General features: G+C 40.0%; 1 protein-coding gene across 1 annotated transcript; it reads right to left on the bottom strand.

The window, feature by feature from the left end:
• Positions 1–6,550: 6,550 nt before the first annotated feature.
• On the bottom strand, positions 6,551–11,811 carry LOC145407843 (uncharacterized). The gene is made up of 4 exons (XM_080278701.1): positions 11,492–11,811; positions 11,203–11,455; positions 10,339–10,806; positions 6,551–8,115 (listed from the first exon to the last, which is right to left on the bottom strand). Exons 1-4 carry the CDS (start codon positions 11,798–11,800, stop codon positions 6,551–6,553), a joined length of 2,595 nt encoding a protein of 864 aa, XP_080134827.1. The 5' UTR covers positions 11,801–11,811.
• Positions 11,812–12,064: the final 253 nt, after the last annotated feature.

Genomic DNA, 12,064 nt, shown 5'->3' with positions numbered 1-12,064 from the left:
CTTCCATTCAATCATCAAATCCTGGCTCCACCGGATATGCCAAAAACATTCACCACATTCTGCAGCTTCACACAGCGTATCTGATTGAGTCAATCCAGTTGCTGCCATGCTCACAAGGGGTGCCAAAATCCCTGATCACACACTTCTCACAAAATTCATCCAGCCAGCTCGATCTCTTGTCAATTCCCTAGCCTCACCAACTTCCAAACCTCTCTTCCTCACACTCATCCATCATATCTCTCCACCTTCTCCTTGACCTACCTCGCCTCCTCCCTCCTTCAAATTCGCTCAGAGCTGCATTTTGCCTGTATACATGCAGGTATACATTATGAAAATATGTAAAATTATAAAAAATATCCACAACACACACAAACAATTTGTAATCTTGCACACACAACAGCTACAAATCCTAATGCCAAATACTGTAAAATACTGTATAGTCAATGCAGATGGCAAATTTTCAAACCGTAAAACGAGAACAAGTGGAGGCATAATTCTCTAACTAAAGGACAAAGATGCTGGGAAGCACCGCAACAAATACAGTGTATGTAATGTACTGTACAGTAAATCAGTAACTCATTAACATCCTGATCTGTTGTCTGACCTAAATATCCAGAAAACATGGAAAGAAAAAAGTATGAACTAGAAAAGCCATAATATCTGGAAGTTCTTGGCTATATTAAACTTTTCAGAATGACATCATTTACTGGTTAATTCTGCTAATTCCAGACTATTTCAGTCAACTTAGGAATGACCTCTTTTAGGATTAATGATGCCTATATCTAACCCCTTAAATGAAAAATCTCCCCTTAGCTGAATAAAAGTATCTGACAGTGGCAAAAACATAAGTTTTCTTGCTGAAAGAGTTAAAAGATACAAATGTCAAAATCTAACTGCATGGTATCTAAGAAAACAGTTGTGGATCAAAATAATGTAAATTACTGTACAGTATATACAGTAATCCCTCGATTAACCGAAGTAACAGAGCCAAAGGTTTGTCTGGGTAATGGCTCCGTCTGGATACTGGACTTTCCCCTGGCCCACCATCATACATAACCTAACTTTGAAAGTCATAGTAAATGGGCCTCTACAGTACATCATACAACATTTGTTCCTGTTGTTTAACACTACCCTATCTGGTCATGCAGACCTAAACCACAATCGCCAAGGTCAAGCAGACCCATCAACCACAGATAAGCAATTACCAAGGGCAAGTAGACCAATCAACCACAGACAAGCAGTCACCATTCCTGGGCAATACTCTGCAGTGACATGAAAAGAAATGGCTACACAAGAAAAATGCAGTGGGCATGCAAAACATAATGGTAAAATAGAATAAAATCATGGTAAAATTGATAAAAATCATGGTACAGTAAAGCAAAAATAAAATCAACATCAACACATGATTCGACCATCCCACATCAATCTTCGTGATATTCCACCTCTCTAGAGTCAGCACTACTCTCTTCCTTCTTCCTGGTGGAGGGGCCATCATCACACACCCTAGGGAGAGGCATGCAAGGAATAACAAGGCCTGAAGCAGGTAAGGAAAAACCACAAAAGCCACCAAGTGCACCGCCATGACAACTCCACGAGGAGCTGTTCACTACACTGTCACTGCCCACGAACTGAGAATGACTGAGGGCATCTCTAGTGGAGGAGGGTGAACTACCCAACCACACAGGGTGGCACCACTGGGCTATTCCCGTCCAGCCAGGAGCAAAAATGTTCGCGGTCATAATTTCCACCCAGACGCATGCATTTTGTCTGGATAAAATGGAAAAATGTATGAATAATGGTTTCAAACAGCCTCATCACAGTGTCCAGGTAAAAGATGTCCAGATTACACAGGGATTACTGTACTCTCTTCATTTTAACTTGGCCTCAAACTGACATCTCCCCATCTTGAATGCTCAATCATCACATGGAGATTAACACTAGCATATGGTGCTAATTACAAAATATTTTTCTCAATAAGGGGGAGCACGGTAGCTCGGTAGTAGGGTGTCGGGCTCGTAATCATGAGGTTGCGAGTTAGCGCCACGCCCGGTGGCCGTTGTGCTGAGAGGGGTAGCGCTCTCCTGTAACCCTAGCAGGGCTATATGATCTGATGTGGTCTAACTCGGGGATTAATTCCTTTATGTAAATGATGTACAGTACAAAAGAGTTGTGGTATCATCTTATTCCACCAATGAGTTATGGAAAATTAAGCATCAAAAGGTCAAAATTCTCTGTCAAGGTAGACAAACATTATCAGATCAGTATAAAATGAGAGAGATAGATAAGGCACTGCTTTCAAACAAAATATGGTCATAGTAATTCATAACTATGATGGGTACAGTTGGGGGGGGGGGGAACTCTCCTCAAATTCCACTTCTACCTTTACCTTACTTATGAGGCTTGGTATACTTTTCTGCCCACACAGGATTCTCTGATATGATGCAATAGGGAAGGAATGTCACAAACTTGCCTAAAATGTGATGGAGGCACAATGGAGTAGCTGGAAGCACACCTGATATTTAAACCTTTATTAACCGAATGGAGCTCCCAATAGACCACCAGGCATCCACTTGTTACCTGCCTGGAATTACAATGAAGTAGATTTTCCAGAGGGAATATAAATGTCTGCACAGGTTGGGCTACTAGTAACTGAATTTTTACCAGTTTTGTCAATAAATACAATACACACAGCTCACACTACCAATTATAATTATCACTTAGAAATAATACTCTAATACTGTAAAATATACATAGCTATTAACCCTTTCACTTCTTACAGATGCATTATGACATTTGCTATGGCTGCCATGAGATAATTCTCTTCAAATAGAGGGAAATTCTAATGGTCAAAGGGTTGAAAACTGTCTCATTTAACTTTTGCAATGCTTGCAATGGTCCTGGAGATGGATACCTTCATACAGGGACATAAAAATACCTTCGGAACTCCACTACCAGGTTATAAAAACAGCCCTCAACTCCCCCAATCCTATGAAAGGAAGATGGTGAATTATATGAAAAATGGATGACAACGAACCTGGGGGGGAACACCAACAATGCTTGAACTTCCCTCACCTGAATAAATTGGTCTGGATCTAGCCTGAACAAATATCCAATTGCATCTATGGTGGCAAAAAGGGTTAAAGGTACACTCCCCTTACAAAATGTACAGCAAACTCAAATGGACAGAATAAGGTGAACATGGCACAAGATTCTCCAAATTAGCATAAAATTCCACACACAATACCCTGCTCAAAGGCATTTTACCTCAATTAACTCCCCACTACAGCCTAATGATGCATTTTTTATCTGACTCTATCACCAGATGCTTTTATTTAATGATGAATGTATAAAGCTTTTAGAGGCAGATCTCATAGTGCAGAAATCAGAAACCAGATGATTTGATTCAGTTTTTAGATATATCTTGCAGCAATGTTGTTAAAATGCATACAATTTCTTTCAGCTTTCAGGTAGAGATCTCACAAGGAAATTATTAAAATCAGAGAATTTTAATCAGCTTTTATATTTACTGTACCTGGCAGAAAAGTTAACAGAAACCATAAAAACTTATTCTGCTCTTAGATGGACACCTTGAAATGATTAGAAACTACTGTATATACAGGAATCCTGTCACCAAAAGAGATCATTTCCAATCTGAATAAAGCGATATGGTGATAGCAAGAATAATTTAAATGGTAACACATTATTGCAGTATGGAAGCTTAATCATTTTTTCTGCAGCATATTAACTCTTCCCTTGCCATGGACACAAGAGTATTTCATTCAAGCCATGCAGTTGTTTTTATTTGACGTTTCTAGCAGTCCAAAGGTTAACCAAGACAATTTTCAACCCTGTAACTACCAAGAATTCCCCACAGCTACACAATATCATCTTGTGGTTGCTATTCATCACCAATTCTTGCTGAGTGACCAACTGCTTACCTGAGTAGTACTATGACAGAACTGAACTCCAACCACCCCAAGGATGTTAACAATTATGAGCCACATCCAGCTGAAATGCGTTAGCCTGAATAAAATAACAAAGTGTCCTCCGAAGGCAAAAGGGTTAACAAGCTCAGTAAAGTGGTAAAAACTATCCATAGTTATGGAAGACATTACTTAACCTGTAGATTACACCCACCACTCCCACCAGCAAATAATACTCAACCCCTTCATCCAGAGGACATAATTTTATGCTATGCTATGCTTGAGGTACCAGATAACTTTATCCATCTTGGGAATGCACTCGAAAGGGGAATGGATGATAAAGGCTATGAGCTGTAGTGTTGCTCACACAGGAGACTGTAATACCTCTTTCCTCGTGATTAATTTTGCTCGGTGTAACTTGAGTATCCTGTTTTATGCCATACAACTGGTAGTATAAACTGAATCTGGCAAATCAACTTCATGTGCAGCAACAGAGTTTTAACTGCTACTCTTTCCATAATTTACTGTTAACTTAATTTAAAAAAAAGGAACATCAAAAAGAGCTGACTTATAACAAGGATTTACTTTATATCTGACTCCAGTTGAAACTCACTCCCATGCTGAGTAAAGTCATCTGCAGATGAGTAAGAGAAAACTGTAAATAAAAATGTCATGGGATTAACGGCATCTGCTTGAACAACAAACAACAACAACAATTAAAATCTCTCCAACAAATAACAGATTTACCGCAAAATTAGCTTGAACCCCTTCAGTACAACAACGGAAGGGCTGCATACAGCCTTCATTAACCCCTTCACAGTCCTAGAATGGGATGCCTTCACATGGCGGCACTGATATAACCAGGCAGTGACAATACCTTTTGTAACAATGTATGGTATCTCAACTTCCTCCCAATCCCCAACAAAGAAGGATGGTGGATTGCATCAACAGGGCAACTTCAGCCTGCAGTCCACCAGGTTCATGTCCAAATGAATAGGGCAACAACAATAACACATGCTTATGTGTACAGTGCACTCCTAGGCTGAACAAAATCATCTCAGAAAAAAAAAAAATCCTCTGTCTTCAGGGTTCCACTACCAATACTGTAGTCACATTTACAAGGCACAAAAAGGCTAAAGTTAGGAAAGGCACAGGAAGGCACTGGGTTGCATAATGTCAAAATGTCTTAATCTACTTCCAACAGTCATCATCATGCTTGTCACCATCATTATCTTCATCATTCTGTCTTAATCTATTTCAACAGTCACTTTCATCATCATCCTTGTCATTATTAACCTAATTATTCATTTTTCTCACCTAAGGACGGGGTGAGATCAGAAAACAAACATTATGCCATGAACTACAGTAACAATTGTATAAACAGCCCTTGGACCATCAAGTACTGTATGTTAAAATTTCATTAAGCTATACAATTTTACCTTATCAAAAAATTCAAGTTCGAGTCAATGAAAAATATACAGAATTACAGTATACTTGAAAATTACCACTGTCCTTAAAAAAAATCAAATACGATAAACTGCGGTAGATGTGAGATAATAAATTAATATACAGTAATGTCATATGTCTTGGTTTTCCTAATAATGCCTTAATAATGCTGCGAAGTCATATTATATAAGTGTACTGATGAGGGTTAAAATTCACCTCATATTTCACTTTCCTCAACTGGCTAAATATGCCTTCACCGAGAAAGGATTCATATTTATCTTTGCTCACAGATGATGCTTTTTGATAATGCACCCTGAAGGAAAGTGATGGACATAACCCTAACTGAAAAATAGCTGATGCAGTGCAACGGTACCGGGTAGGCAACCTTTTGCCCCTGACTGTAACCTTATTTCTTTACCAAGCACTGAATGAAGGAAGAAATTAATACCAGCTGTTTATGCATATATGCAGGAAGTAAAAGATTATGTTAAATATAGTAAACACTGTCTTAACTTAAAATCTGAATTACAAATTATAGAATACAATACATTTAAGCCTATTTTCCAATTGGTATCAGTTCAGTACACGTATAAGTCATGATGTTGTCTGAGACCTAAATAATATGCTTCTTTTACAATTAACACACCAAGGACTTTTATTCTTTGTCAGTACGGTATACAATCATTATGTTAAACAAAATAAGGAAAATTATTATAAGTTCTGTTTTATATATATTTCATATGCTATTAATATGTACCTGTACAGCAGTCAACACTGTACTGGATATTATATACTTGGTCATTTTATCATAATTTTCTAAGTCACATATCCAGTACTGAATACTGTACAAAATAACTTTCCCCAAATTTTCTGGCACTTGACATGTACTGCAGCTGTTGTGAAGAATTCTATATACTGTACTGTAGTTTATAATATGCATTTTCTTTTATATTTAGTGAAAATACGGCAAAATGTTATAGCTATCTGTTACAAAAAAGATACTTAGAAATGTAGTATTTACAAAAATAATGCTTAAAAGTACTCTATCACTGTACCATAATCAAACTTTTAATCTGGTTAGTAAACTAGATGCAGAACATGCCTATCATCCCAAAATGCTATACGAGTAATTGTCACTCCGCTGCTGTGTTAAAATCAGATGGTCTTACTATCAGAACATACTATGCCAGAGGGTCAGATGAACCAATATGCAACTCATGCTCCTCATATTCACTGTCTTCATCTTCCTGTGTATCATCATCATCCATTGGGTTATCAGGTTCTAAGTCTACCTCCACCTGAATTTCTTCAGGCCTCACATTTTCTAGGGACAGAGATTCATCATTACCAACACCTTCCTTTTCTTTAATATTCTCTAAGGTGTCGTCCACGCTGATGAAATGTTCCGAGTTAAAGTCTCTAACAACTGGTACCAGCTCTCCAGTTGGGGTTTCTCTCCAGTTCTCTCGTTCGTGTGCTCGAAGGTGCTCCCTCAGTTCTATGCGATCTTTGAAATCTTCCCGAAGGCAGATCACACATATCAAGTTGTCACAGTGGTATTTTTTACGATGACATCGTAAGGCTGACTTATCGGTGAAAGACTTCTCACACATGTCACAGCCATATGGTCTAGCACTGGTGTGTTTCAAAACATGAGCCTTTAAGTTCTCTCGATGATTAAACGACTTCCCACAGCTCTGACAGCGGAATGGCTTCTCTCCTACATGTGTACGCTCATGGCGAAGCAGGCCTACAATCTGTGTAAAAGTTCGGCCACACAGACTACAGGCATATGGCTTAAGCCCAGTGTGAATGCGCTCATGTGCTTGCAGACCGGATTTAAAACGAAATGGACGATAACACACCTTGCACTGAAAGGGTTTCTCTCCAGTGTGCAGCTTCATGTGTTGCTTCAAGTGTGTGTTGCGAGAAAAGCCCTTGCCACAAACATTACATTGCACAGGGCGTTCACCCGTGTGGATTCTCATGTGGGATCGCAAGTTGGACTTCTGATTAAAGGATGCATCACATAAACCACAAGTAAATGGCTTCTCCCCAGTGTGAATTCTCATGTGACGAATTATGTCGATCCTCTGGCGATATCTCTTTCCACACACCTCACAGGGATACGGTCGTTCACCTGTGTGTATTCTTAAGTGGGATACAATATGGTCCTTGGTTTTGAACTCTTTAATGCAAAATGGGCACTGGTAGTTATTAAGGGGTGTGATAGTAACATCACAAACATCCTTCTTGTTTGGCTCCCTCTCAACTTCAACCCTCAGGAACCGATGATCTGAATCTGTGTATTCACCTATTATGGTTGTATTACTTTGAGGGGGCATCAAGATCTTGTTCTTTGTTTCCAGTCGTTTACTACCAAGAGTTTTCATTATGGTTGCATTTTTCTCAGCGGCAGGTGATACATGACAACTCACAAAGTCTTTCACACTGACATTGTGAGGAATCAGTATATTTCCATCCTGACCCAAACTACTTGCATCCTCACCAAGGGCTTTATGCAGAGCAGAGGTTTTGAAGAAACTGAGAGCATTCATGAGTTTCTTTTGGTTATTCTCTACCTTATCATGATAATTCAGACCCAGAGCTTCTGCCTCCTCTGGTGAGATGGTGACTAGCTTGCCTTCTGATGTTCTAATGAAGAACCTGGGCCGCTGGCCAGCCTGAAGGTTGTTGGCCACACCCAAAACCTGACGCAGTTGTTCATCACGCGCCAACAACTCGCCTGCTGTGGGATAAAAAAAAAATACAGTATACTCTCTCTTACTTTTTTTTTTTTTACCACTGCTTCCTCTCCATCTTCATCGCAGAGTTGTAACAATAATTTAACACCAGATCAAGATGTTAACCATGAACAAGTCATATGGAAACGATATAGCCTACTGTAGTCATAGTAGTGTCTTATCCTGCCACTTAGCTACACAAAATAAACCGGAAATGGACGAAAATCTCCACCACTTGAGGTGACAACTACTGTATAGTGCATTGTGTATCTAACTCTAGCCAGACACCATAATCCTGTAAGGAGTGGTCATTTGTCTTTGAGTTAGCTGTTCTATGGTGAGGGACACTAACCCTCCACCAACCCACTTGCTGTCACATAAGGAACAAGTATGGGTTGCTAATATGATTACCAACCAGCAATGTAAATGATTTCCTGGCTTACAGGAAACCATTTAGCTTGTCACTCAAAGTAAAGACACCTGAAAAGGAAAGAAGAGTAATAAAACATGTCAGGAAAGTTGGAAGAAATAGGGAGAGAGAGGGCAGACACAGAAAAAGGGCAATAAAGGTAATGGAAGAAGTAGGCAGCACTACAAGTAAGTGGATGATGGTTGCCACCACCTACCACCTTTAGTGTAATGAATCTCAAATAATAACCTGCCCAGAAATGAATATCCACTACCAGCTAAATACAAATATGACATCCATCCATCCATCAAACTTTTACTGCCTCATCAGGAACAAAGGGGTCCAGGCATTTAAGACAAGAGTAAACAGTTGCTCTTCCCCAAGAAGCATTAAGATGGGAACAAACCCAACTAACCCATTGCATATAATACCACACGGTCTATATTCACTTGGAGAGATTTAATTAACTAGACCACTGACATCTATTAGTCACAGTAGGAACAGTATGAATTGCAATATATCTCAACATTTTAGCACAAGTCTACCAGAGGTGATAGTACCTAACCACCCACTTACCAAATCCATCCACATTCTTTGCCTTTCTCACCACCTGCTACCCTCATAACTCACTCATATCCTTTTGACTACCCTAGCTACTGCCACCCTCTTAATGTGCCTGTAACATCTATGGTATTCACACACACTTCAACACTTTGATTATGACTTCCTTACTCCATATCTTTCACTAACCTCTAGATTTCTTATACTATTTGACCTTGGAACTCCACATATATCCCTTAAATAGTTTCATTTTTACAGCCCTCGTCCTTAACTTTCGATTCATATACCCACGCCATGCCAATCTCACATCAATCAATTCACAGAAGTAAAACACCTTCATGCAATCCTCAGGCAGCTTCTGTACTAAGACCTGTATTCTTTATCAAGGCATTCATAGCATTATTCACTTTATTTCCTGAGCCACTCTGCTCTCCACCTGGCAGTCTTCCCTTTTTCTATTACTGCACTACACATACAGTAGGTAAAAAACTCTTCTCACATCAGTCTCTGTATTCACAACACTAATAGTACACTGAGTCCCCTTCTTTGGCAGAGATCCCTTTCACATAATAATAATAATAATAATAATAATAATTATCATCATTATCACAATCATCCAGAAATTCTTTCCCACCCTAGGGCAGGATGGAGTAGCAACATCCAGACAGCCCAAATTTGCCCAATCCAATAGGGCATGCTCCCATTCACTCACCATTCAAGTCCCCATAATCCTAGCTCTATCTGATGATAATAATAATAATAATCAGTGGTGGGTGGGGGTGCTCAACATTCACTCACTCAATGTAGTGCTGCTCTCAGGTGACTGTCCTTTTCTCTCTTCCTTCCTTCCTCTTCTTTCTTTGGTCTTTCCTCTTCCTTCTGCCTATGGGTGACTCTTTTCTAAGTGACAAGCCAAATGGTTTCCTGTACACCAAGAAACTACTGACCACACTGGGTGGTAACCATATAACCAAATTATGGCGCCTCGTGGTTTAATGGGTAATTAGGAAGCTCCAATCGGATTGAGCCTGTCCAGGTTTCTATCTAAGGGATGGTTGGGGTTTATTGCTCACGTAATACCACTCACGGATGAGTGAGGCTGGTCACTCTCGTATTAAATGTCAGGACCAACTTGCCTAGCCCTGGGCTCCTACGCTTCTCATGGGTCAACACAGGATTAGATGATGATGATGATGATGATAATGATGATGATGATGATAATATAATGGAGTTGAAATAGCTGCACCATACTTACTATGGTCATCCCTGGGCTCCTCCTTGATACTAATATCCAGCATGGTATCAATCCCCTCGACCTCTCCATTATTCAACCCTTGTGGCTCGTCCTGTGCTGCATTTTCCTCTTCCTCATTCTCCTCCTTGATGCCAATGCTCTCTTCCTCATGTATCTCCTCCACAGCCCTGGGTTCCTCCTTGATGCGAATATTGAGGTAGGCTGGGGGCTCAGCTGAAGGAGTGCCCCTGACTGAAGTGAACGAGCTTAAAGGTTGGAACGTTTTGTTTTTTCTTAGGGGAGGCAAGGGGATCTTCTGGCCTGCATCTTTGTTCATTATAATCTTTGGGGCAATTTTAGGAGGCTTTGGAAATAATTTGACAGGAACTGGCTTACCCACCACTTTATATGTTGCATTCCCACTTTTCAGATACATGACAGGATTTGTAGAATTTGTCTGAGTACCAGAGTTGGGTGCCGTGGAAATTACTGGATTGTTGATGATACTGGCAGTAGGATTGATAATGGGTATCGGAGTAGTACTGGTAATGGGTGAGGTACTGATGATGGGAAAGGTACTGGCGATGGGAGAGGTGCTGGCGATGGGAGAGGTGCTGGCGATGGGAAAGGTGCTGGTGATGGGAGAGGTACTGGAGATGGAAGAGGTACTGGCGATGGGAGAAGCACTGATGAAGGGAAAGGTACTGGTGATGGGAAAGGTACTGGTGATGGGTGAGGTACTGGTAGTGGTGGAGGAAGTGGCACTGACAGAGGTAATACTTCTGGTACTGGGAATGCTTTTGAAAGTTGTACTAGTACTGGCAGTTTTACTGGGAGAGATACTGACTGAGTTACTGGAAGTTGGAGAGATACTTATAGTGGTACAAGTACTGGTAGTTGGAGTGGTGATAGGGCCATTCTCCTTAGGTGTTACTTCTGGGACCACTGATGATGATTCTTCATTTTCATCATTTACTGGGTCTGAAGGGAACTGTTTCACAACAACTGGCTGATTAAGACCAGGAATTTGCAGAATAATAGGCTGATTGATGCCATTTTCTCCCAGTGTGGGAGGTTTGGCAGGGTTGAGAACAACTGTACGAGGGGCATTAGCTAATTTAACAGGACTGATTGGTGACTGTTGTACTGTAGAAGGCACTGTGGTGGTATCTGCTGATGAACTGACTCCACTAAGGCTAGTCTGGGGCATCATTATAACATGCTTGTTTGCAGTAACCTTGGAAGTCCCAACAACATTGGTAAGAAGTAAATTTTTCCCATCAGTTGTTTTCACTAAGCGCATGTTTGAAACTGGGCTTGAACTTGATGTGGAGTTTAAGTGAGCCATGGAAGACTTGGAAGGGCTGACTTTTTTCAACAGAAACGTCTGAACATGTGGGGCTGCTGGAGTGCCTTCTGATTTTCCCATGACCACTAATGGAGGCATGTTACCTCCACTAGTTGGGGAGACAACTTTCTTCATTTTGTGTGGATTTAACTCAAAATAAACTTTCAGGAAAAAACTCAAAGAAATAAAAAAAAGAAGAATGGCAAAATCCTGCAGAGCTTCACATTTTCGCAATCTGAAAAAGAAGACAGGGTACAAATTAATACCACATCATCATCATTGTCCTAACTCTTTATTCCTATCTAAGGATAGAGTGAGGTATAAATTCTGTTACATACCATACATATATATACCGGTATATATATATATATATATATATATATATATATATATATATAT

This window comes from Coenobita brevimanus, chromosome 74 (assembly GCF_032717465.1).
Source record: "Coenobita brevimanus isolate Jiangsu-jjx chromosome 74, ASM3271746v2, whole genome shotgun sequence".
In the NCBI taxonomy this organism is placed as follows: domain Eukaryota; kingdom Metazoa; phylum Arthropoda; class Malacostraca; order Decapoda; family Coenobitidae; genus Coenobita; species Coenobita brevimanus.
Note: the sequence above shows the minus strand (reverse complement) of the source record. Positions and strands in the feature narration are given on the sequence as shown.